Source organism: Zingiber officinale, chromosome 5B (genome assembly GCF_018446385.1).
Source record: "Zingiber officinale cultivar Zhangliang chromosome 5B, Zo_v1.1, whole genome shotgun sequence".
Classification (NCBI taxonomy): domain Eukaryota; kingdom Viridiplantae; phylum Streptophyta; class Magnoliopsida; order Zingiberales; family Zingiberaceae; genus Zingiber; species Zingiber officinale.
Genome location: NC_055995.1, coordinates 114,393,305 through 114,420,818, shown reverse-complemented (window position 1 = coordinate 114,420,818; position 27,514 = coordinate 114,393,305). Strand labels below are relative to the sequence as shown.

At 36.6% G+C, this 27,514-nt stretch overlaps 2 protein-coding genes across 3 annotated transcripts; both read left to right on the top strand.

The window, feature by feature from the left end:
* Positions 1–2,911: 2,911 nt before the first annotated feature.
* Positions 2,912–11,671, top strand: LOC121985413 (uncharacterized protein C57A10.07-like). Of its 2 annotated transcripts, none has more exons than XM_042538853.1 (4): positions 2,912–3,175; positions 3,330–3,955; positions 6,002–6,126; positions 11,028–11,671. In XM_042538853.1, exons 2-4 carry the CDS (start codon positions 3,358–3,360, stop codon positions 11,346–11,348), a joined length of 1,044 nt encoding a protein of 347 aa, XP_042394787.1. In that variant the 5' UTR covers positions 2,912–3,175; positions 3,330–3,357; the 3' UTR covers positions 11,349–11,671. The 2 variants fall into 2 exon arrangements, with proteins under 2 accessions (XP_042394787.1, XP_042394786.1); XM_042538852.1 differs by having other exon boundaries at positions 2,913–3,175; positions 3,307–3,955.
* Positions 11,672–12,931: 1,260 nt separating this feature from the next.
* On the top strand, positions 12,932–26,804 carry LOC121985412 (tRNA (guanine(10)-N2)-methyltransferase homolog). The gene is made up of 7 exons (XM_042538850.1): positions 12,932–13,298; positions 14,151–14,362; positions 15,734–16,051; positions 16,130–16,204; positions 22,518–22,592; positions 25,846–26,443; positions 26,541–26,804. Exons 1-6 carry the CDS (start codon positions 13,076–13,078, stop codon positions 26,398–26,400), a joined length of 1,458 nt encoding a protein of 485 aa, XP_042394784.1. The 5' UTR covers positions 12,932–13,075; the 3' UTR covers positions 26,401–26,443; positions 26,541–26,804.
* Positions 26,805–27,514: the final 710 nt, after the last annotated feature.

Below are 27,514 nucleotides of genomic sequence, written 5' to 3'. Positions count from 1 at the left end.
ACAAAGTTGTCTAACTGGAACACTAGCCTAAATCCGGCCTTAACTAGTGCCGCTCCAGAAACTAGGTTCTTACTGATGTCGGGAACATGGAGTACATCAATGAGTGTTAGCTCCTTCCGGACGTCATCTTCGAACAACCTTTCCGAGTCCAACAATTGGCGACGTCGTGGAATTACCCATATAGAGCTTCCCGCCATTTATCGGAGTATACTTGGAGAACATCGCCTTATCGGAACAGATATGACGAGTTGCTCCAGATCAATGACCATCGCTTCGGGTTGGTATCCACCAAGTTGGCTTCAAATACAACCGCAGTGAGATCCAAGTCCTCAAGAGAGGTTGACGTGGGGTTGCAAGGTTGCCCTTCGTCCCTTCTTGGCGTCTGCAGTCCTTGGACAGGTGTCCCGCCTTTCCACAGTTGTAGCAGGATCCCTTGAACTTCTTTGCTTGTGCCTTCTTCTTGAACTGTTTCGGCTTTTTAGCGTTCGGCTCGACCAGGTTGGACATATCGTCTATAGTCCGCTTGGTTCCTCTGCAATCGGATAACTTTCGATTATCCTCCTCTATTCGTAGCCTCAGGATCAGGTCTTGCAGCCCTATCTCCTTTTGCTTGTGCTTTAGGTAATTCTTGAAATCCTTCCATGACGGAGGGAGCTTCTCAATTACCGCAGCAACTGCGAATGACTCGTTCAGCTTCATTCCTTCGGCGTCCAGATCATGCAGTATTAATTGCATATCTTGGACTTAAGATGAGACGCTCTTTGAGTCCACCATCTTGAAATCCAGAAACCGGCCGACGATGAATTTCTTCAGTCCGGCATTTTCGGTCTTGTATTTCTTCTCAAGCGATTCCCACAAAGATTTCGCTGTCTCCAATGAACAATACACGTTATACAACGTGTTGTCCAAGGCGTTGAGAATGTAGTTGCGACACAGAAAATCTCCGTGTGTCCACGTATCGCAAGCAGCCTTGCTATCGTCCGTAGCGACTGGCGGGTCTTCACGCAAAAACTGTACAAGGTTTAGCGTTGTTAAGTAGAACAGCATCTTCTGCTGCCATCTTTTGAAGTCGGCTCCGGTGAATTTCTCCGGCTTTTCTCCGTGCGGAATGGATGTCGGAACGGCGGTCGGAACGGCGGTCGGAACGTCGTTGGTAGCCATATCAGTTTGTACGGAATATCGTTTACGACTGTTGTTTCCGGTAAATTCCGGAGTATGCAAACTGATCGTCGAGGCTAGTGTTCGACACTATCTCCGTAAACGATATTGCTCCGCTACGGTGCTTAACGGATTGTTGCAATTCGTTCCCAAGATACAACGACGACAATCGTCTCGGAATCGTAGCACTCCGAGACCAGCGAACCTTCTCGTAGGCTTCTTGGACTCTTGAATGCACAAGATGAGTGAGTGAATACTTGAGGAAGAGAAGATTAAGTTGAGTGATTTGATTCCAATCTGGAGGGTTCTATTTATACAGAAGGAAGAGGCTTTAGGGAGGGGTGTGACCTTTGGGTGGATTAATCTGGGCCGTCCGGACTGAAGAGTTATAACCCTTCACATAGCCCCTTTAATCTCATCCATCAGATCTAAGAGTTGTGACCCTCAGATCTATCAGCCATCGGTCCATTGATCCGATGCTTCAGATCATGTCTCATCCCAAGCCGTCAGATCGTGACTCATTGTGATCCAACGCTCTAGATCGCATCACAAGCGATCCACCATACTTCTTTGATCAATGTTGATCAACGGCTGCCATCCGTTCGCCCAACCAACTGTCCAGTCATCTCCCTTTGCCCACGAGGATGCCACATAGGCACTGCCATGTCAGGTACTAGCCTGACACGTCACCCGAGTGCCATGTAGGCACTGCAATGTCACCTGGAGCATAAATTTAAGCTCCTCGCGACGATGCGAAGTGCGCCTACAAAGCGCCCATTGCGCACGTGGCGGGTGGCGGGCTCACAGGTGCGAGCACCTGCTCGCCCCTGAGTAGAGAGTACCTGGTACTTTTCTGAGTTAACTCCAATAACTCAACATCATTAATAAGTAAGGAATGCACATCGGAAATTTCCGATGTGGGACTATTCTCCCTTGCATTTCCTTAATGAATAACCAATGTTATTTTGGGCCGACTTTGAACATTAATTTCTCATTCACCCTTAATCGGTTTTGAGCAAATTAATAGTCTAAATCTATCTACGCGAAACGTAGATTTCAATTTTGAAGTCAATTACGACTTTCAACAATTGATGGCTTCCGATTTTTCCTCCTCAAAATCGTATTGGTCCATTTAGACCCCAATATCCAACAATTTATAGATTTTTTTATATATTAAATAATTAAATTAAAACGTTGAACAATGGCTAAAAATTAGCGGTTGTTCAACGGCATGCAACCTGTAAATTAGCCGTTGCTCTCTTGTCTTTTTTTTAATTATTAAAAAAAATAAAATATAAAAAAAAAAAAAAACCACGAAGAAGCGGCTCTATGTAGAATCAATCGGGGAGGCCTGAGAGGTGATGGTTTACCCTATGATGGATGTCAACGGTTCGAGTCCGCTTATCTCCAGCCCGTGAACTTAGTTGATATATGTAACCACAGAGCCACTTCTTCATATAAATGAAAAATCTCCCTCGGAGTCCCTCCCACTATAAGAGGGAGGTTTCTCATTTATGCAAGTCACAGTGGGAGCTCCTTGAAGGTATTACTCTTAACTTCATCGAAAATTGACCTTTGCTTGATTTGTCAATTCAATTCGACAAATTGGAATGAGCTCTGGAAAAGGGGAACCTACCGTCAAATATTTCATATTCTCACTAGGGGTATTTTAGTGAAAACCTAGGATTTGAGGAGGTAAATGAAAGTTGCTACTTTGTTTTGATAATTAGGGAGCCCTTTGATTTTTATTTTATTTTTTAATATTTCTGAAATTCTGGGAAAGATCCCAGTGAAATTTCCTACGAGTCGATTCCTCGATTCCAATTCCCATTCAATCTTCTCGTAATTTTGGATCCCGTTTTAGACGCCGGTGTCGACCTCCTCGTCACAGGGATCGCTCGTCGCCGTGACCGGCGAGTCTGAGGGATCGTCGTTATTCTAGTCGCGTCAATCGTCGATCTCCCCATGTTTTCAGTTTGTTTAATGTTTTCGCGCTTATTTCTTGTGTTTATTTGAGGTAACGTCGGAGATCCCTCTTTTTTTCTTCTTTACCTTGATTTCTGTTGGGTTCCCCTTCATATTGCTCTAAATCTTGTAGCAAAATCATTTTTTTTTTTTTTGCTTCTTCTATACTCTCCTGATCGGCAGATGTCTTTCGAGGTTAATTGAAGCTTTCTTGATTGCTTGCCGAATGCGATTATGAACAATCAGTCATTTGGATCAGGAAATCCCTTTCATGCTTACACCCGAGGTGACTTCGATTTGGAGTCAGGAAACTCCAGGAAGAGCTTTCGTAAGCCTAAGAATTCTAAATTTATCGCTCCCATCAGGATGATACATTCTATCTCAAACCGCATTCATTACTTCTACAAGCTTCACCCAGTTGCAGTCTTTCTCACCTCTTTGTCCTTTGGTATCGCCATCCTGGTAGTGCTTTCTTTGTACGAAAGGAAGCTTCAAATGATGGATTTCCGGAGAAGTGGTGACTTGGGTCTGAGCTCAGACTTGTATCCATTGCCAAATCTTCGCAATCTTGTGATGGTTGCTGGACATTCAATTTACACGAGCACCAACTGCGGTAAGTTTGACAATGAGGATTCATGGTTCCTAGAACCCTATCAGAAGAACCCGGGGCAGGCAGCTACATTCTTGGCACACATCCAAGTAGGAGTGGAGAGTGCAGCGAAGGATGAGGGAGCACTTCTTCTATTTAGTGGTGGGGAAACCCGAAAGGATGGCGGTCCTCGCAGTGAAGCACAAAGTTACTGGTTTGTTGCAGAGTCTAAAGGCTGGTTTGGTATGATCACTTATTCCTTTATTTGTAAAGCAACCTTCTTCCATACTTTCGTGTCAATTGACACCGGGGGTTTGTATAGAAATTCATCATTTGCTCTCTGCTATAATAAGAAGAGGATAAATATTCAATAGTACGAACTAGGTTTGAGCAAACACATTTTTCATTTCTTTCTCAATTTGTATTGTTGCTGATTTTCAATTAGCACAACCCGAATTTAACTCTTTTTGAACTTGTAAAAGTCAAGTGAAATTTCCTTTTTTAAGGCTCTTTGGCTGCCTTAAAATTCATCATCTTCATTGTGCATGATCATGTGTGAAAGCTAAAAGAAAACCTAGAATTGTAATTTTAAAATGCTAGGTTTTGGAGTTTTTATTTATTTACATTTACCATGACTGGTACGTTTCAAGACTGCCATGTCACAATGTGTATACGATCCTTTGATAAATCATTAGGAAGAGTTTTGTTGAATCCTGCAAAGGCAAAAAAGTGTTGTGTCTTAGTTGTATTTCTTAATTGCAAATGTGTTATCCAAGGAATTGATTATCGAGGCATGGAGAAAATCAATTCTACAACTATACTTTTATCATCTAATTGAAAATGCACACTCTGAAACATTGAAATGATTTTGTAGCTGATTCACACCGTCTGTCATATCTTCCAGCTCTAGCTTTCCCCAATTTTAATAAATGGGCTTTTCATCATTTCCTAAAATTTTACTTAATTCAACCAAAATCATGACATGAAGGGAGCCTTGGTGCAACGGTAAAGTTGTTGCCATGTGACCAAAAGGTCACGGGTTCGAATCCTGGAAATAGCCTCTTGCAAAAAGCAGGGTAAGGCTGCGTACAATGGATCCTTCCCCGGGACCCCGCATGGCAGGAGCTTCGTGCACCGGGCTGCCCTTGTTTTTTCAACCAAAATCATGACATTTTACTATTATTTTTGTATGTTTTGTAGTGAATCTTTCTGTCTCGATCAACTTTTATATCCTTTGTTAGCCTATGAGTTTCTGTTTTTAGTTATCTTCAAGCTAAATAGATGTACTAAAGTCTGATAGTAAGGCTCTCAGATTTTGTGGTTGATGTGAAAAAGTCCTTTTAATGGTCAATCTTGCATGGTTAAGCAACACGGTTTAGCATAACAGCACCATCCTTATTAATTGATATTCAGCCTTTTTTCTGTTTTTGAGGTGTCCTATACATTTATGGTGAATTAAACTTAAGGGAAAGGATGCATCCATGTCTTTCTTGCTAGAAGTCTATTTGTCAGGGATTGGAAAGAAAGATGTTACGAGTATGAGGAAGATATTTCTATTTAATTGCAAGACAGTAAGATATAATAAAATTAAGAAATTTACAAGTACTGTTCTATTTCTTGTGAACCTCTTGATTTAGTCTTAGATTCAGAAAAGAAAATTTATTGAGTTTATATTCACGGAACCCAACCCAGCTGCATTCTCCAAGTACTTTGTTCCCCTTTTCTCTCTCTATCATCATGTAAATACTGATTTTATGTATATGTTATACATGTTTTTTTTAGTATTCTGATTGTTTTTGTTTTTTGGCATATATCTGTACTAGTTTGGCTGCATAGCACTTTTATTATATCTTAATGATATAGGTTTTGTTCCTTAGTATTATTAAATCCATCCTACAATTTGAATGGTCAAATTGTGTTCTTTGTTTGCTCTTTCAACATTAGATTACTCCTTTGTTTTTTTTTTCTGTCTGGGTGATTAGATATTACAATATTTTTACCTCCTCCATGATTAATATTGGAAATGAAATAGGAAATTGATAGATGTAGCACACATGTATATTCTTTTTAGTTGAAGTATTATTTATTATCACGCAAAGAAATATTCTCAAAGTTTTGGATATATCAGATGCCCAATTTGACTTGCATAGTTTTGATATTTGCAAGGCCTTTTCCAAAAGGATTACATCATCAATTGTTGTCTGCCCAGTCTTTTGATCTACCATTATTTTGTTTCAGCACTATGCTTGCTCTTTCCATTGAGTTTTTTTTTTTAATCTTCCTTTACAGGACACAAAGATAGTGTCAGGGATAGAGCACTCACAGAGGAACATGCACGGGATAGCTTTGAGAACCTTCTTTTTAGCGTTTGTCGTTTTCGTGAACTGACAGGCTCTTACCCTCAGAATATTACTGTGAGCTTCACTTTCCTATCATTATTTCCTTTGTTGAACTGTTAGCTCATACCTTTTCTAAATTTGAATTTCTTAATTTAAAATCCAATTTAAAATTAGGATTGTATTAGAATGTATATAGTGCACTGAGTTGATGCTAGTTCAATGTTTGCTAATTAATAAGCTTGTAATAGAATTAGTTGCCATAATATGCTATTTCATTTCATCTTCCTTTGCATAATAAATCATGACAACGCAAAGACTTTATTGATTAAACTTCTTGTTAACGACAAACATCACCAAAGGCAATAAAGGATTGGCCTGAACCCTTTATTCCAAAGATAATAAATACACATGTAGAGAATTTGGGATTGTAAGGAGCACTTCTTCAAGTTAACAAACAACTTTTAAGTTCGAAGTGTCTCGAGGACTAGATGGATTCCTTCTAGGTGGGTGTCATGCCCTTTGCTATAGATAAGGATGCCATTAAAGTAAACTACTAAAAAATTTCTTATACAAGATTTTAGGACTTGATTCGTGATTCTAATGAATATGATTGAAGTTAGCTATATGGGAATGAAGTTTATTGCATGTTTACTCATGCACAAAGGTAGCAATTCCTCATGTCTTGCTACTCATCTAAGACAACCTTAAGGTCTCAGCTACTAGGGCAATTATGTCTTTCCCTTCTTTTTCAAATTCAAAATTGTGTAAGAAGGTGAAGAGACTACCTTGAAGTACCATGAAGGTTGGGCAAACCTGGGTCTTGGTTTAACTAGGTTAGGCTAGGACGGTAACAACTCGGTATTTTGCCCATTGTGTTTAAAGATGTTGGTGTTTTCTCTCTCATGGTGAGTTAAAGAGAGCTCAAAAAATCAGGCTCTACTGAGAATGATATGAGCTATGTTCATGGGGAGGACATCACCAAATTTTATTAGTGTATGGGCTCATCTCATTTTGCATAATCGAAAGGGAAGTTTGATTAACCCATGCTACTTTGTAAGAGTTTGAGTGAGGTTCTAGTATGATTGGATTTTAGAAAGGCTTTGTGAGAAAATTAGGTTCATACAACGTCCACTATCTTCACTTCCTATAATAATCTTACATGTTCTATTTCCATACTTCGCATAAGTATACAAAAAAATTTGTGTTTTCATGTGACATCCATTGTGGGTGTGCACAAGATGAACTTCAATACTTGCAGTTCTATTGTTTCTCCCCCACCTCTTTCAGCTTCTAGGATATCGTCTGTGGATTCAATGTTGTCATTGTTGGTTGCTACTCGGAATATCGTACCGGTTCCCCTGTACAAAAATTTTGTACAAGTCCTGAACCATTCCTAACAACCTATTGTGTTCTTTAGAAATTAAATTTGGAATCGCAAACAGAACTTAACATTATTGATTCCAAATTCAACTTATCTGTTCTTAGTGGTTAAGACTTTGATTGCAAACGATGCTTAACATTATTGATCCAAATCCACCCATGTTACAAATTCAATTAAATATTAATTTCAGAGATCGGCTTCCAGGTTAAACATGGCGAGGCACTAGGCCTTCTTGGGTATGGGAGCATCTACCACTTCCTAGACAAAGCCTTTCAACGAAATTCAATATTTAATTTCCTTATAGTAACCCTAGGTTTAACCAAAAAGAACAATCGAATCACAAGTTCGAAAAACAAAAGAAACACAAAATCGAAAACATAAATTCGATAACCTAGATTCATTAGCCTCTTGTGTTTGGTATTTCAAGATCTAAATAAAAGGATGAACTAGTTATGATGCGGAAACTAATAACTAGTTATACCTTTTATATTATAGACCTCACGATCTTCTGCCGTATTCCTCTTCTTTTCTCAGACGTCGTGTGGGCGACGATCTACCGAGACGAGAATCCACCCAAACCTCCTTCTCCTTGCAAGTTTCGGCCACCAAGAAACTTCTTGAGATGAAGAACTTTGGCCACCAACCAAGCTCCAAGGTATGCAAAGAAACAAAGCCTCCTTTCTCTACTTCTTGTCCAAGCAAAATCCGGCCACCAAGGACTCCCCAAGAGTTGATGCCGCCGGCCACCAAATAAGAAGAAAAGGAGATGAAGAAGGATGAGGGCCGACCACCACCAAGGAGGAGAGGAATAATAGAAGTATTGTTGTGAGGTGAGACACCTCTACCATCTCTTTTATATTCCTTGGTCTTGGAAAATAAGGAAAGTTTTAATAAAAACTTCCTTATTTTCTTTGCCATAGAAAGGAAAATTTAATTGATAAAAAAAAAATTTCCTTTTCTTCTATTAATGTGGCCGACCCCTACATGTCCTCCATATAAGGAAAGTTTTAAACACAAAATTAAAACTTCCTAATTTGTTTCCGGAAATTTTTAAAATAAAAATTTCTCTTTAAAAAATTCCCTTCATGGTTGGTTATAAAAGGAAACTTTTATAAATTAAAATCTCTCTATTAAAACATGTGGATGATTACAAAAAGGAAAGTTTTCTCCAAAATTTAAATATTCCTTTTAACTACAAATAAGGAAAGATATCAAATCTTTCTCTTAATCTTTTGTAGAAAGCTATAAAAGGAAAGATTTAAATTTTAAAACTCTCTTTTAAAATCATGAGGATGGTTACAAAAAAGGAAAGTTTTATCAAAAATTAAAATCTTCCTTTTAACTACAAATAAGAAAAGATATCAAACCTTTCTCTTAATATTTTGTAGAAATCTATAAAAGGAAAAATTTAAATTTTAAACTTTCTTTTAAAACCATGGTTTCCACATAAGGAAAGATTTTAAAAATTAAAATCCCTTTTAATTTAATTATGGTTGGCCACCTAAGCTTGGGTTCAAGCTAGGGCCGACCACCTACTTGACCCATCTAACCTTGGTTTGGCCGACCCTAGCTTGGGCTCCAAGCTAATCTTGGCCGACCACCTTAAGATGGGTAAGATGGTGGGTATGGGTGAGTATAACACTTTATAATTAAGATGCTATGATAGGGACCGAGAGGAGGAATTAGTTTTTGTCTCCCGATGAACTTGAGCTTCCCGTGTTCGCCCCGAACACCCAACTCGAGTTCATCAATAATAACTCATACCACTAAAGAGTTATTATTGAACTACCGCACCAATCTCATATTACTATATGGGCTCCTTCTTATCATGAGTATGTTAATCTCCCTGTGTTTAAGATATCGAATGTCCACTAATTAAATGAGTTACTGACAACTCACTTAATTAATATCTAGCTCCAAGAGTAGTACCACTCAACCTTATCGTCACGTCGGACTAAGTCCACCTGCAGGGTTTACATGACAACCTTTATGAGCTCCTCTTGGGGACATTATCAGCCTAGATTACTAGGACACAGTTTCATTCTATAATCAACGACACACCATATAAATAATATTATTTTCCAACTTATCGGGTCTATTGATTTATCGAACTAAATCGCACCCTTTGATAAATTAAAGAAATGAATATTGAGTATATGTGCTTGTTATTATATCATGATTAAGAGCACACACTTCCATAATAACAAATGTCTTGTTCTTTTATGTAGTCAGTATAAAAAGAACTTACCTTAAATAGTCCTGCTCAATACACTCAGAGTATACTAGTGTAATTTTATAGTCAAGATAAACTAATACCAAATTACACTACGACTATTCCAATGGTTTGTTCCTATCCATCTTAGTCGTGAGCTACTGTTTATAATTTATAAGGAGCCGATAACATGATCTTCTGTGTGTGACACCACACACCATGTTATCTACAATATAAATTAATTGAACAACCACACTTAGCATATAAATGTAGACATTTGACCAATGTGATTTTTATTTCTAAATAAATGTTTATACAAAAAGTTAGGATTTTAGTATACATTCTAATTACTTCCCAAGGTTGGAGAGTATGTGATTTCATGTTTAGGGGAGTGCTCTAGTTCTACAAACAACACTCTATGTGGTTATTTTGATGATACATGACTTCTACTATGATAGTTCTAATATTGCACATTTTTTTTAGTTAGGGTTAGGTCTCTCTATCCTTTGACTTTGTGAGTTGGCCTTTGCTTGTTGGATGATAGTTCTGCAATTAATTAAGTTAATCGTTTTTTTTATTTTGTTTAAGATGACTTATAAGATGATGGGGTTTTGGTAGGAGAGCTATGATGCAATGTGGAGACTCTGACAAGTCTGTCAATGAAGTAAATAAGGATAATTCTAGGATCTTCTTTAGCTTCACTGCGTATGTGGAGTCCCTCAAATTTATTTAAGTACTCCATTATCCAAAATTTCTTATGAGCTCTAGTGAGCTTCATTTTGGCAAATCAAATTCGTACAAGAGGGGTCATATCATACCAACCAATGCAATCCTCGATATTTGCTAATCAATTGAAGAATGCATTTGGGCTCTAGTCTATGCATGGTCAAGCAGTGTGGAATGATGTGGCTCTTGCAGCTTGTGGGAAGGTCGCCACTCATTCTAGTGCTGTGGCCTTCGCAGTGGCACGAGGAGAGCGAACGTAGGGGTGTGCTTTGGTTGCAGTGTGAAAGCAGTTGTTTCCTTACCGAAGAGGGATTGCACTAGCTCGTCGTGATGAAGATGATCATTCGGTGATAGACCAATTCAAGAACAAAGTCGACGCCAAGTTGAGTTAAAAGTAGATAGATACAAAATGAAGTTACCCGATCCATCTGTTGCTTAAACTGTAATTCGCCCCTTGCTTTTTGATATTTTGAATATGCATACTCGTATGTTCGACAAAATATTTTCTACCTAGATCTGAATGTTGTGATATGCAAAATGTTTTCGCCGACTGAATTCTTACATTCTTGCTTGCCGTTTGTTATTTTTGCCTTCGTATCATGTGTATCGTTCATCATGGATTACAAATGATTTTGTTCAGTTCAACTTTGGTGTCAGATCATAAGCTATGATTTCAAGAGAGAGAGATTTGCACAGCTGCACCGTCCGGCGATAGGATTTCCAGAAGGGAGTTTCTTCTATGTGGGTACACCTACTGCCCCAGGAGCACAGGAGGCTGCAGAGAAAGGTGAAGCTCTTGCTCGGGCTCAGTTTCAAGAAGACCCATATGGTTGTTTCGGTACACTTCACCGGAAGAGACTAACCAGAGATCCATTTCACCGGTTTGTCCCTTACCCCGACGGTTGCCCTGAGCTAAAAGGCTTGTTCAGCTACTGCGGTCCAGTTCCATTTCCCGGGTCACTTCCTTGGACCAAGTAGTCTCATTTTCGTCGGAGATAAACGAAACAAATCCTAAGTTCCAGTGTGTACAATGAAACATAAAATCATCCTTTCAGATTCATAAATGTACTGAAGACGAGATTAGTGTTGTTACAACTCGAAGATCAAGGTTTGCGTCGAAAGGAAAGGCTTCTTAGGATATTTGTTCAACAATGTGTGCATGTATCATTATATATAACACCGATTGTTCTTAGTTTCTTCTACTTTGATAGCTAAAAAGGTTTTTGTTTTTTTGTTTGTAACTTTTAATTAGATAGATGATTTTGTCACTTTAATTAAATATTTTATTCGTTGGCTTCTAATTAGTTTTCATCCTTCATTAAGCTAGTTTTATCTTAAGTTAATTGATGGATTAACTTATTTAAATCAACTAGGGTTCTAAAAATTAAAGATTTTTTTATTTTTTATATCAATTTGCGTTTGTCATTTACTAGAGTGGCATATCAAGATTTCTGACACCAGTAGAGAAGCACATTAAGTTTTTTTATTAAGAAAATTATTTTAATTAAAAAATCATTGTAAATTTATTTTTACAACAATTTATGATATATTCAATCGTGTTCAATATATATAACAATTGTGTTATATTCATTGAATTGGGTATCTGAATTTAAAAAAAAATTATTTCATTATATGAAGTTGACTATATGAAATTGTCAATTTATTAAGTTTTATTCTTTATTATATTATTATTTATATTTAAATAAATTTTATCTTATTTTTATTTTTATTATTATTAATTAAGATTCTTTTTCTTCATTTGATTTATATATTTATAATAATTTCATATCACTTAACTAGAATATTTATTAATTATTTATATATATATTCATATCATTTTAAATATATCTTTCAAAATTTTCTCAATAGATATAATTCTAACTTTTTATATGTAAATTGTCATAAGTAAAAAACAAAAGTCAAAAAACCATTATCAAAGTTTTATTTCGAGAATATTATTATTTTCAATGATATTATAAGCTATTACAATATTATTCTTTATTTATCCTATTATTTTATGCATTATAATTAGTTATTATAACATTATTCTTACTTTTAAATACTACGTAGCAGTTGCCCCTGTAGGTTGCCCCTAGAGGATGATTTATAACACTGGATCAAAGATTAATTTTTGATAGATATATATCTTCAAAATAAAATTTACTTTCATCTTTTAATCATTTCACGACTAACTATAAATTAATTTCATAATTTATTTTTCTTTATATAATTTTTGATGATAAATATATTTATAAAAATAAATAAGGGTGGGAAAGTAGATTTATATAAATAGACGAGGATTGATTTTTGACGAAACTCTCCTGCGTTGCCACTTGTCCAGTTTTTTAATTTATCTACAGATATTTACAAGGCCAGTTGTGTGGAGCGCCGGTGAATATATGACTTTTTACCAGAAAATATAAGGTGTTATAAGTATTTTATAAGTGTTATATCATAGTTAATATAATATTATTGTAGTATTTTAGTAGTTATTTCATACTTTTTATAATTATTTTAAAATAATTTTAATCAACCTAAAATAATTTTCATGAATTATTTCGTCTCGCAGGAATGGAAGCTTAACCCTTTTAAATCACACTCATTTGTCTTCGCCGCCGGAAAGGGTTTAGTTTTGAGGGTTTCGTCCACGCCGTCGCCTCGCAGGCGAAGTAACAGCAACAGCGGACGACGATTGCAGAAGGAGGATGTGGTTTCTCTGCGTCTTCTACCACAGGCTGTTGGACTACCGGAGGCCGGAGGTCGAGTCTCTGGCCGAACTCTTTGGAGCCTTCGGAGGGGGCGTCGGGGAGGAGTCCTCGTCGACGCGCTCGCTGGAATGGAAGCTTCCGGATAGCCACCACTTGGACTCCCCCTTCCACTTCGTCTCCTTTCCCTCCGAGGAGATTGCTAGAAACGTCGCTAACCGAAGTAAAGCTCCTGCCTTTATCTTATTTCCGCTGTTTTTCCCCCTCCACATAGAAACCCCTAGAACCTGTGATGCTCTGGGACCTTGGGACTGTATCATGGTTGTTTACCTGTGATCAGATTAAGTGTTCCACCAATGGCTCTAGGTAGAGCTTCACAAGCGAGTGCATTTGTTCAAAATGTTGTTTAGTGATAATTGGATCCCTGAGAAGGCAGTTCGTTTCACAATAGAGATGAAATTTGTATAAGGATTGTTTTATCTATTGGAGATGTGGTATTCTGTTATTTGATAACGAACGAGCAATGATTTTAGAAGTTAGAATTGGAGAAGTTCTTTTTTCTCTTAGTTGAACTAGTTAACGGTGAAATTTCTTATTGTAGCATAAAATTGAATATTTTTCTTGTTCTTCCGAAGTGTGTTGTGGGGAAAAACAATCTTGCAGTTTGAAATTGAATTAGTGGGGTAAATTGCGAATGCAACAAGGTGGTTAAGTTCCATGTAAATGCATGTTAATAGTGGCTGAAATATGAGGAACGTACCCTTATTATATACTTACTCCCTTTCTGAAAGACAAACAATAACTTTTATCAGCTTGGAACACTTTGGACTAATGCAATTATGATGATAAAGTACTTAACATGTCTGTTTGAGTGCTGCTTAAATAAGGTTTGTTAGTTTCAATCGAATCTTCTGTTCCAATGTTATCACTAGATCTGTAATACTCTACTAGTTGGAGCACCTGCTAAGAAATTTTTTTCTTCATTTCAAGTATATGAAAATTCTCTCTAAAAATATTGATCAAAGTACAACCAGCATTCCTAATGTCACAAACATTGCATATTGAAAACTTACAGGTATACTGGTCAAGGGACTCTATGAACTATGGGGACAAGGAAGTAGCTATGAGGAACTGGAAAAGGCCATTAAGGAGTTTCCAGATGAACGTAAATTGCCATATTTGTTATCAGAAAGCTCATTCCGGATAACTGTTGACAGTTTTGGCAAAGTGATAAGCTTCAAGGAACAAAATGAACGGATTCAAGGACTTAGTTATATTCCATTCAAGGTTAGCGCTGACTGCTGCTGACTGCTGTGGCCTATAATCTGGTTAGATGTAGCCGATGGACTGATTATCTGAGTTCTGTTTTTCAAGGGTGTCCTTGTAACATGTGTTTCCTTGGTTGGAAATACCGAATGGAATGAACCTAGGGAAGAGTTCCTACCTACTTTTCCTTCCTTTTTTAAGACAAACAGAAGGAGGGAAATAAACAGTTGGGTAAACTTTTTCCCAGTTTTGACCAATTTGGCTTTTGTCCAAATTGGAGGGAAAGGTGAAATTACTTTGCAACGCCACCAATTTCAACCTAACAATTGGAAAATGACTGTTTTTGTTTAACTGATTTTTTTTCACAAGATAAATTCTACAAATTTAATTTTCCTTCCTCTTTATTTCCCTACAGAAAACAGAGAGAAATATTTCTCTCATGCCTTCTTTCCTTCTAAGGAAACACGGATAGGTTTAAACTTCCTTATCCTTTTCCATAAATTTATTTCCCTATTCTCATTTCCTCCCTTACAATTTCTGCCCCTTGGACGATACATGTCCTGAAAGAGCTAACTAAGAGAAAACAAATGATTTATTCTGGTGAAAACTTAGTAATTAATGTCTAGATGCATTCAGATGGTTTGCAACCATATTTTTGCAGACAATTGTGGATCCATATTAAATTGGTATAAGATAATAGAGGCAAGTAGTTCTATGCCTTTATAATTAGTCCAGTTGCTCCTTTGCTACTCTCCCAATCTTGTTAGTGCTTGCTCTTGTAGCATGGACTTGCAATGTTGGAACTACATGAACTGGCATGTTGTAGCATCCTTGTCATGTGTGTTCTTGATTTAACTTGATTTTTGTTGCCAGTATAGCTATCTGTATTTTGTACTTACTCTCTTGATGATTTCTTGAGGACATGTGTTTATCCCTTATTATATTTTAACTAGTCTATGATGCCGTAGTGATGGTTGAAGAAGTTCATGGTAGGCTTTTTTTTTTTAATGGAATTTAATAAAATAGTATTATTGCATAGTCTTGCACAATGTGCCATTAATATTTCTAATGGTGGTTTCATGAAAACTATATTTACCTCTTCTTTCATGAACTTGTTCAGACATCTGAGAACACACTTGTAGTTTTAACACAAGGGCAACTATGGAAGTTAGTGCTGGTATTGAACTATTAGAAGACAAATGCATTGATCCTTATTTTTCTTAGTAAAACATAATAATTGTCATCCACTCAGGCTTTTATAACGTCATAAGTTATATTTTTATATTCAATTAAGCATGATGGCATTTAAAATTACAACTTGTGACTTTTGTTCTCATGCTACTTTTCATTTTCTTAACTTTCTTACTTATTCTACATTTGAATTTGGCTCAGGGCCGAGTTGATCTTCGTAAACCTGATCACAAGTTCTGGCTTATAGAAACTGATGATTATGGTTCAACCAATGGCCTTCCTCCAGTTGTTCAGAGGACTGTCTTCTTTGGTCGGGAGGTTGGAGCTGCAGACAGAAAGCTGCTGCCCACTTACCAATTAAAAAGTCGCAAGTACCTAGGTCCAACGGCAATGGATGCTGAAATAGCCTTTCTTATGGCTAATCAAGGCCTTGCACAACCAGGAAAGCTTGTTTATGACCCATTTGTTGGAACTGGGAGTATACTGGTTGCTGCTGCACATTTTGGAGCGTTGACAATGGTCTCTCTTGTTTGAACTAATCCTTATTATTGTTATGTTTAGTAATCTTTCACTGTTAGTCTGACAAAAAATTTCCAGGGTGCAGATATCGATATAAGAGTAGTTCGTGATGGGCGTGGACCCAACTGCAATGTTTGGAGCAACTTTGAGCAGGTATTTGGTCATAGAAATTTGTGTAATTGTAGATATGTTAGCCTTTATATTATACAAGAAAATGTATGGTAAATAGTAGTAATAATTTTAGTGGTCAAGTCTGTTTGACATAATGGAGATAACAAGGACCCAGACCAGATTTTGTCATCCTTGCCTTTGTTTTTTTTTATGAAGGTAAATTGTATTGATATCAATCAAGGACTTACATTTGGACCGTTCAAAACCCGAAAAACATGTGTTTGGACCTTTCTGAACATCATTTCCATGAGTGGCACACTACCTTCATATTGACACATATTTCTAGTTTTGCCATATCAAGTAAAGCATACAAGAGATACCCAAGAGCCGGCTTTTGTTAAGCCGGCTGTCCCTGCAATCCAAAGCTGTCCAGTAACTCTGCCATTGTGCTGTAGGTGCAACTGATGCGGAGGCAGCTAATTGCCATGTCCCATAGAGATTTAACTACGGAACATTTGAAGAAGAGGTGGTCCACGGTCTTGTCTGTCCATTGGCATAACGGACATGTCTTGCAATCTACATATGACAGCTTATCCTTGATCCACACCTTGCTGTTCGCAAGCTGCTGCCAGATGAAGAATTGGTGCTTTGGCATGAGGAACAGCTTCCATATTACTGCTGTTCCCTCCTTGATGCTCCGTGGCTTGAAGAAGTCGTGCGCAACCTTGACACTAACCCGCAACTCAGAATCAAACCAGCTATTCAGTTGGCTTGCGGCAGAACCGGCTGTTTGCAAGATGTCTTGCCGGATCTGATAGAGGTGCTTGATAAGTTAAAAGAATCTCGAGCTAGTTTTAGTAGGGATATAATATTAGTTAACCAAATATGACATAATAAATAATAACTTAAAAGAAACTAAGAGATTAGGATTTTTTTACTTGGTTACAACTTAGGTGGTTATTAATCTAAGGCAGTGCAAAGCTCCACTAAAATTCTTAAAATATTTCTTTTGATGAAGGCGGAGAAGCCTCTTACACTTTTTGAAAAGCTCAGAAAGTTGTTAGGAGATTAATACAGAAGTTGTTGAATATTTCCTAGCTCCAGGGGTCTTTTTATAGTCCCTGAAAAACTCTATCCGAAGCTGGAATGCGCCTTCAATAGGGTTCAAGGCGCCTTTAATTAGAGAAATCTTATCGCCGAAGATAAAACTTTATCTTTGGCTAACGACACTGGAAGGCGCCTTCTACACTATTTATGGAAGGCGCCTTCCATGAACAGTGTCGAAGGCGCCTTCTACACTATTTATGGAAGGCGCCTTCGACACTGTTCATGGAAGGCGCCTTTCATGAGGCAGATCAACTCCTTAGCTAATCAGAATGGAGCTCACTCGAACCCAACTCCGACCTTCTCCTCGAGCAGGCTTCCTTCTCGGCTTTTTGTCCACCAGTGTACTCTTCCGCAGCACCTCGTCCCTCGGATGCACCGAGCCCGTCAGCTCTTTTCTCGTGTCATCCTTCTCGCTAGCTGCGTTTTCTGCTCGACTTCTTATGTTCCTAAGCTCCTGCACACTTAGACACAAGAATCAAATACAAACAAGACCTTACTTGACTCAGTTGATCACATCAAAATCAACATGGAGTACTTACGATATCCGCCTTTTTGATGTGCATCAACTCGAGTTAAGTTAGGGTTTAAACAAACATGAATTAAATTATAACAATCAAAATTGCAATGATATCATCAAAATTAATGCAAGTAGAAATGTACTAAAATTAATGAAATTTAAAAGCAATAAAACCTCCCCTAAACTTAACATCTATGTATTCTCCCCTTTTGATCACATATAAAAAAAAATAACTAGGGAAAATAACAAAAAATATAAATAAATCGAAATTTTTTTGCTAGGTGTTTTAAAACAACATTCCATGAAATTTGTATTTTCATCGAACTTATTTTATTAAGAAATTAATTTTTAAGAATTAAGTTTCAGATTTCTCGAAATTAATTTTTAAAAGTACTGTAACTTTTTGAAATATAATGAAAATTCTTGTCAATGTCAAAGATAAGGTTTCAGATTAGTACAAAAATTTTCATAAGCAAATGATTTTGTTTTATTTTCAAGATTAATATTTTGAGTCAGAAGTATAATTTTTGAAAATATAACGATTACAAATGGTTTAATACGTTGAAAAATCATATTAATTTTTCTGAGCATGTAAAATATGATGTTTATCTTCAGAAAAATTAAATTTTTACAAAAATAAAGACTTAATAATTTTTTAATAATAAAAACATTGTTTTCTTTAAAAAATTAATAATAATTTAGATAATGTTCAAAAAATTTCGAAAAATTTCTTGTGATAGGGAACATCATGTTTTATCACAAAAATAAATTTTTCCAAAAATAGATCTGTGAAACATTTTTTAATTTTGACAATACAAATTTTGTTAAAAAATTCAAAACAAATAATATAACAGTAAAATATTTTTAAATAATTTTTTGTTAGTGGATTAAATCATCAAATATCATGGTAAAAATTTTCAACTTGAAATACGAATTGTAGGCATGCTAAATAATTAATTTGTTTAAACAATGTGAAAAATAAAACACATTAAATTTTAACTCTGGCATGAAATTAATTTAAATTATACTAAGCATAATTTGATAATCCAATACAATTTTTTACCTACTACATTTATCAAATAATTTTTAGGAATATAATTTCTAGCTATTTTTGTAATTTGGCCCTTGTGAAATTGTAAATACCAGTTAAGCCCACTATTATATCTAACATTTGAGTATTGAGAAATATTTGATTATGCGGGATTTTATTTGAGTGATTTAACTTTTTCTCTTAATTTTTCATTTTCATTTTTGATTTTGTCAAGCAATTCTAGTGACATGCATTAGCTAATTTTCTTTTCAAATAAACATTTTCATTTTTTAATTTATTATTCTTAAATTTTAGTATACATAAGGATTTAGACATTGATATTATTCCAGAATAAAGTTGATTAGGAGGTAGAAGACAGACCTCACTTACTGTATCGTGTTCGAAGTTGGATGCTCCCCCTTCGCTGTTGCTTTCCTTAGATGTAGCTTCTCCTTCATTGATGCTCTCATTTTGGTGACTCGCCATGAGTGTTAATCCGGCATACTCTTCCAGTTCGGACTCCGATGATGGCTCGTCTCACTTTGCCTTCAGATTTTTTGTGCTTTGGTTTGCTTGACCCTTTGTTTTTCTCCTTCTTTTTCAGTTTCGGACAATCATCATTGATGTGCCATTCTTCTTGACAATTATAGCATCTTACTTTCCGTTTTCCCGGAATAAGCTTCTTGCCTGCGACTTGTTAAATTTGTTAGATTTAAAATACTTAGAGAATTTTCTTACCATGAAGGCTGTTTCGTCTTCGTCAATCGGTGAGTCTGAATCCTGTCCGCTCTTCTGGGCTTGTAGTGCTAGGTTCTGATTTAACCCCTTTGTCTTGCACACTGAGACTTATGTAATTCGAAAGTAGAAAAAAGATTTTTTAGTATACTTACCTAGAGGTCTTTGGAGATATAGCAGGAGTATACTATAGATGTCCATTCCGGTGTTCTAGGGAACACATTTAAAGTTTACCTTTGTGAATCCCGATTAGTTATTGTTTTTCTGAGGTTCGTTAATCTGGTGATTAGCTCCTTGATTCTTCTATGTTGATGAGCAACCGTTTCGCCTTCTTCCATCCGAAGGTTGTTGATTTGGTTCTAGAGCAGGTCTCGTCTCGCGAGCTTTTCTTCGAACATTCCTTCGTGTAGCTCCAAGACCTTCTTCCAAAATTCTTTTGTTGATTCGTAAGATCCGATTTGACTGACTTCCTAGGGTGTGGAACTCGGCTCGTCCGTTCGCTACGAAGTCGACTTATTCTTTTTTAGTCCGTTGATATTCCTCTTTTTCAGCTCCTTGTTGGTACTTGGGAGCTGCAAAACCATATTTAATTATTAAAAGCAAATCAAAATCTGTTTTGAAAAATACCTCCATACGCTTCTTTCATATTGCGACTCCCCCTCGAATTTAGGCGGGTAGATGTTGGGTCCGACCATCGTCTTCGTGCTTCAGTCAACGGTTAGTCCTTCTAAGACGGTTGAACTTTGATACCAAATGTTGGGTAGGTAGGCCGATAAAAGGGGGGTGAATTGCCCTGAAGATAAGTTAGAAGAATCTCGAGCTAGTTTTATCTGGGATATAATATTAGTTAACCAAATATGACATAATAAATAACAACTTAAAAAGAACTAAGTAAGAGACTAGGATTTTTACTTGGTTACAACGTAGGTGATTGTTAATCCAAGGCGGTTGCAAAACTCTACTAAAAATATCTCCTTTGATGAAGGCGGAGAAGCCTCTTACACTATTGTAAAAGCTCAGAAAGTTACTAGGAGAATAATACAAAAGTTGTTAAATATTTTCTAGCTCCAGGGGTCTTTTTATAACGAAAACTCTATCCGAAGCTGAAAGGCACCTTCAATAGGGTTCAAGGTACCTTCAATCAGAGAAATCTTATCGTCGAAGATAAAACTTTATCTTTAGCTAACGGGCACCAGAAGACATCTTCTATAGGCTGGAAGGCAACTTCGACACTGTTTGTTGAAGGCGCCTTCCAAGCCATGGAAGACACTTTCCATGAGGCAGATTAGCTCCTTAGCTGATCTCTTCGCGTGGGTGATGCTTCGGTTTACTTAGTTCACCCGAATCCAACTCCGACCTTCTCCTCAAGCAGACTTTCTTCCCGGCTTCTCGTCCCTAGAACGTCGCGCACGTCCTTCTCGTCCACCGATGTACTCTTCTGCAGCACCTCGTCTCTCGGATGCACCGAGTCCGTCAGCTCCTTTCCCGTGTCATCCTTCTCGGTAGCTGTGTCTTCCACTCGACTTCTTGTGTTCCTAAGCTCCTGCAAACCTAGACACAAGAATCAAATACAAACTTGATTCGGTTGATCACATCAAAACCAATCTGGGGTATTTACAAAAGCTCCTGGTGTGGAGCTGAGTTGTTCTAATTCCTCCACATCAGCAACCCCATTGTCAAGTTGGACAGCCTTATCAGCCTTTGGAGATGCATCCGCAGCTTCGTCGGCCTCCAAACTTCTTTGTTTTGCCCCATCAGCGACCTTGTCAGCCTCAGGACAGTCTCTTTCCGCTCTGTCAGCAGCTCCATCAATATGTTTGTCTTGCTGGCACTCAAACTGTGGCCTCATCTTCTGGTGGGGACGCCACTTGGTCAGCTTAGAGTGGTTCCAAGTGGCTCTCCACTTGGTCAGCCTCAGGCAGTGTGTGCAGTGGAGTCATCTTTGCCTTTGTTGCATACAAGACGTGTGGAATGCTGTCAGTTCGGACCAAAATCCTGGTATTATGTTTCCATCTTGATAAGTTTTCTTCCGTACTAAGTTTCAGGTCAATTGTACTTCCTCTGTTCTGCAAAATCGAACAAATAAATCCAGTTGAGCAAAATTTGAACTTATACAAATTGATAGAAAATTGTTGCTAGCCTATCAACATATTCTGTGCTTTATTCTTTCAAGCAGCTCCAAAAGAGAGTTAGTGATGGATATAAGAGTGGAATATAGATATCATAGTGAGAACAGAGATTTGGTTGCGTTCCCTAGCATGAGCTATCAGGATCTATTTACCTTCTCACTTGTGTCCTCTCTTGTTTCTGAGGAAAGTTGGGTAAAAATGTAAGGAGTATGACAAACTCTTATTTTTAAGCAACTGAGGACGCTTGTGCTAAAAGAAATTGGAGATTCATACGATAACTGGTAAATTAATTTCACAAACCCTATAAATCCCCTTTAAAACAGCACTCTGGAACAGGTAAATTACTAGTACAACTCAGAAAAGAAGATAGGCTATCCTATCTATTCCACGTAATAGATGTTTGAGGCCTACTGAAGTTTTTGAAGATGGAACTTTGGAGGCTTTCCAAAATTTATCTTGAACGTAAATTCCACATAATACATGAAAACTCGTAATCAAAGAAAAAACATATCCTTTTGAGAGAAAATAACCTAAACTTGTTTTTGCTTCTGTATTATTGCATGTCCAGGTGAACAGATTTTCATGTCTCTGCAGTTATCCTTATAAGATTGTCTTTGTTAGCACATGACTGCCACTTCAACTTCAAGCTAATCAACCCTGCTAGCGGTCACTTAATGGATGGGACTTCTGCAGTCCAATATGATATTCGAATAATAATTGTGCTTTGTTCAAAATTAAACCTTGTATTTTTCCAATGGTGTCATTACTAACATTCATGAAGTTGTTTGAAATCTCTAGTTATAGTTAAATCTCTATTTTTTTCATTTATTTCTCCAGTATAATCTTCCAATGCCAATTTCCTTGTTGAGAGCAGACAATAACATGCCTCCTTGGCGCCCAGGACTGACAGAGGTACTTATTTTGCTTTATTTGTTCAATAATTTAACAATTTGTCTTTATCCATATTAAATACCAAGAATGATTATGCACTATATATTGTAGCCCTCTATTTATAATGGACATTTTTGTTTAATCATTTTTCTTTTGAATGAAGGTATGCATGATAACATCTAGATATGCACTGTTCTCAATTTATATCATGTTGGAATGGATATTGAATCACTCTCTCTCTATATAAATATAAACAAAGACGATATCATGAAATTTGCCCAGTGCTATCATACATCTGTAACATCAAGATAAAAATGGCTTAAAATTATGTGTTAATATTCATTAGCATAACTACTAGTTTAATGACCAACAATGTACTGTAAATATTTGAAGCACTCAGTAAAATTTTGAAGAAACATAAAATAGTACAGAAGAAAATGCATGAACATGACATATAAAACGTACAATTATTACACCAATAACAGGATTTATAGATGATAGATCCATGATTTATCATAAAATAGAATACACTAATTTATGATGAGTACCAATAATTTCGAGAAAAAGATTAAAAAACATTTTATATTTATCTTAAACAAAACATCAAATGATTAAAAATGAGGGGAAAATCATAAATTTCTCTAATGAACATATATGGCTAATATCTCTTTTATGCTTGCAATAATTCATGCCTTGAACATGATCAAACATTAATTAAAAGATGGTTTGTCCTAAAGCAGCAAGTGTAAGAATGAATCACCATAACTTATTTTCTTTTCAACTAATTGTTCCAACATATTTGCTTTAAAAATTAATCGTCACCACAGACTTGCATCAGAGTTAGCCATGTTGAGATCTTAGGGCATACATCTCAAGGTTTGTACTTGTACTTTCATATTCATCTTTACTTGTGACTGCATCTCCTCTTTGAATCCGTATTCTCTTGGGTTATACAAATATCTAGAATTATAAAGAATAATTCCTACTTTATTTGAAGAGGAGCCTTGTCGCAACGGTAAAGTTGTTGCCATGTGACCAAAAGGTCACGGGTTCGAATCCTGGAAACGGCCTCTTGCAAAAAACAGGGTAAGGCTGCGTACAATGGATCCTTCCCCGAGATCCCGCATGACGGGAGCTTCGTGCATCGGGATGTTCTTTTAATTCCTACTTTATCTAATTTCAAGATTCTTAAGTATGGATTCTATCAATGAGGAATTATGTTTGATCTTGGTTCCATATTAGTGTCTACAAATGTGTTTTTGCACCATTTTGCTTACCACATTCTGATATTTGAAATCCAAGTATTGTTTGTTCAAAACTGAATTTCAAATTCTTTATTAACTTTATTGACAATTACTCTTGAATGCCATTGATTTTTTTTAATTAAATAATGTCTTGGAATCTATTCTATCTTTTGTGCTGCTAAGAAAATAACCAAATTAGATGTGTCTATTAAAATGTTCACCGATATTGGATAATTTTCTCATGCTTTGCTGTCTATTCTATCTAATAGCTGTATTTTTCATCAATCATCCTAGCTTCATAGGAGCCAACACTATAATGCTACTAAAAGGAAGGATAGCTCTACTAAAAGGAAGAATTGATACTTGGTTGAGTCAATTTGTACATTACTATATATTTAAATTCCTCTGGGATGATACAGTCACTCAATAATCCTGTACTACTTTTTGTGCGCAGCTGTAGATTAATTTGTCAATCTGATTTGCATTACTTCAGTATCAGATTTACACAAAGTAGGCATATGTAGTAAATCTCTAAAAATCATTAGCAAATGTCAGAAATTGATCAATTTCGATAGTCATCTCTTTATCAGATTGATGAAGTTGAAAGAGACTTTCAATGACCTCATAAGCACCAGAGATATCACTAGTGTGCAAATCTCATTCCTGTGTCCATGTTTTGTAGCAAGAGAGAGTATTGAAAGATGCTCATGAGGCATGGAATCAATGACTTGCCAACAATCCTCTCCCATGCAATTGTCTGGCTTATAAGTATTGGTAGTTGTTGTTGTCAAATCCTACAATCCCTTGACCCATGTACCAAACTTTGATTGCTGCAGCCCAAGATTTAAGCTCTTCCTGTTAAATCTCTCAGTGAAAAGACAGATCCGAATTGGGCTATGAAGAGAGTGGTAGTTGGAGAATGAGACATCTTAGGCTACTATTTTGGACAATTTCTCATAGAATAAAATACAGGCAAGCCTACAAGAATATCAAAGATGCAGAAATATTCTGGAAAACCTGGAAATCCAGATGAAAACGAAACTGATGCTTGAGAAAACCAGACAGAATGGAATCCGTATAGAAACTGTCCAAGATCCAGAAAAAAAAAATTGAAATCAAGGAGCCAGAAACACATAAGATGATGCCCAGAATTCTCACACTTGGAAGAAATGCGGAGATAACAAACAACATCTCAATGTACAGAGTTGAGGATGATGCACACTGCAGAGGAGAGCTTGACAAACAACATCAAGGCGTCTTCTTGCTTGGGATTTCTGGAGAAGGAAGAACTGGACGCCGAGAAGAAATCTTGGCATACTGCAGAGGAGAGCTTGACATGTTTAGTGAACAAATAAGTGGAAATGCATGGTTGCTCACAGATAAGATATGTGGATGAGTCATTTGGTGTGGAAACTGGCAATGGTAGCTATTAATATCGCGTTAAACTTAGAAAACTATTATAAGGGCTATCCTTAAGCAGTCCGCTCTATCTCTATATATTATCTTATAATTATTTTATGTATACACCTCTGTGATTCTTTAGTTCACAACTACCTCACTATTTATAATTGAGTCCTTAACGATTTGTTATGTACAGTTGGAGTTGTTACTCCAATGAACGCTTGTGTCATTTTCTCAAGTCATCTGGTTTTGTAAGGATCATAATATCATTATAACAAGCTCTTTCTTTCACCATGAAGATATCTAGATCTATGAGGATCATAATATCATTATAATCAAGTGCTTTCTCTCGCCATATTTGGCATATTTCACAGCTTAAAAGACTGGAACACCATTTAGAATTGTTCCCAGTGTTTTAAACTTTACAGAATGGTTAGTGAATAAATTGATCAGCAAGGCACAATGTGTGTCTGATTTATTGTTTGTAAAGAGGCGTAGTTTAAGTTCCAGTGAACAACTAATCCTACTAGTTAGAGATTTCCAATAACTTTCTGATTGTTAGTTATGTAGTGCATATATTCATGCTCAGCAAGGCATTTCTTCTTATTACTTTAATAATTTTCTTTAAGGTGTTCGATGCTATCATATGTGACCCACCTTATGGTGTTCGTGCTGGAGGTCGAAAATCTGGAGGCCGGAAATTGTTGAAAGGCCTAGTTGCTCCATATTCTGTTCCACAGGAGAAAAGGGTTGATCATATACCATCAACTGCTCCATACAGCTTAGCAGAATGCGTACACGATCTTTTTGACCTCTCTGCAAAGATGTTAATGATTGGTGGTCGGCTCGTCTTTTTCTACCCAGTTGTTAGAGACGAAAATTCGATCAATGTCCAGTTTCCTGAACATCCTTGCTTCACTCTGATTGCTTCTTGTGAGCAGATACTTAGCCTACGTTATAGCCGATATTTGCTGACAATGGTGAAGACAGGGGTTTATACTGAAGAAATCAAAGAGTCAGCCATGAAAATGCACTTGGATTTCAAAGAAAACCATCTCAAGTGGTTAGAAGATGGTAACCTTCACTCTGCGGTGTTCAGTCCAGCAGACTCTCAGGAAGTTCCAGATGGCAAGCCCAAGTTTGACAGAGATTCAAAACCAAAATATCGAGGCAAGTACGTGTAGAACAGATACCTTGAGATTCCTGTTCCTTCCATAGTTTTGACAGGTACAACGTTCAGATTCAAGCCTCATTTAAGATACAGTTTTCAAAGAACAGGCAGAAATCAAATGCTCACGCTTTCTAATATCTGTATTATGTGTAGAGCTCATTATTGATCCGATCTCATTACTTCGAGGATGCTTTGGCATTCAAAGTTAATTCAGCTCAAGGTATGTTGCATTTACTCCGTTGTACTCTGTTTATCTAGATTTGTCGAAACTTGTAACTTTGTGAAAAAAAATGATTTTGTTAGTGTAATGTCTTGAATTTTTTCCTTTCTATTTCGTAGTAAAGGTGTTGATTGTGTTAAATTATTGGATTGTTTCTTAGTAAAGCCCACTGCTATGTGACCAATCTTCTTGCTGTTTCTTCAGTCCTTAATAGCTTCATATTCGATTATACAAGTTTGTCAATTATGTTAAATTGGATAGATTTTACTTTGTTGACTGTAGCTAAATGAGTACAAATAGTAGTGATTTAGGTCTTGGTCAATTGAAACTCTTTCTTGTTGCTTGAAGCCTTGTAGTGGATTGTCGATTGGTTTGAGTTTGTTTCGAAGTGGATATAGAGAATCGGGGTGAATGTGTTGTTCTTTGGTGAGGATTGACTTGCTCATGGTCAACGGGGTTTATTTGAGGTGAGAAAGGTTGGGGTTGTAGGCCGTGTTTACAAAATTGGCATTCTAGATCTGAAGATCCCATAATCCTATGATTTGGAACACCAAATCAACCTTGGATCGTGCAGGATTGGTGGTGGGATCAATGGAATCGTAACAGTATCAGAATAGGATCGGTAGAAACTTTGAGAAGTCATAATTTTATTTAGATTTAACCACGAGACCAATAATATATTAAATTAAAGCTTGTTTAGAGATCTATAGTTGATTATCAAGTGAAATCCATAATCGTCCTGTTTTAGATCTAAAAAATGTTGTTTAAAGTTTTTTCGGAGACTCAGAAGATTTTTAATCTTTTTAATTACTTATTAGATTATTTTATAATTTCGATTATTTTCATATTTTACTGAGCTAGGGTTAGGGTTTTGAAACAATTTAAATATGTATTTAGTTGTGTTTAA

Bases quoted from the DNA above. Each gene is read 5' to 3' on its own strand.
- LOC121985413 (XM_042538853.1), top strand. From the start codon at position 3,358: ATGAACAATCAGTCATTTGGATCAGGAAATCCCTTTCATGCTTACACC. The intron at 3,956-6,001 runs GTATGATCACTT...CTTCCTTTACAG, and splicing joins AGAGTCTAAAGGCTGGTTTG to GACACAAAGATAGTGTCAGG. The intron at 6,127-11,027 runs GTGAGCTTCACT...CTTTGGTGTCAG, and splicing joins CTTACCCTCAGAATATTACT to ATCATAAGCTATGATTTCAA.
- LOC121985412 (XM_042538850.1), top strand. From the start codon at position 13,076: ATGTGGTTTCTCTGCGTCTTCTACCACAGGCTGTTGGACTACCGGAGG. The intron at 16,052-16,129 runs GTCTCTCTTGTT...AAAAATTTCCAG, and splicing joins ATTTTGGAGCGTTGACAATG to GGTGCAGATATCGATATAAG. The intron at 16,205-22,517 runs GTATTTGGTCAT...TTATTTCTCCAG, and splicing joins TTTGGAGCAACTTTGAGCAG to TATAATCTTCCAATGCCAAT.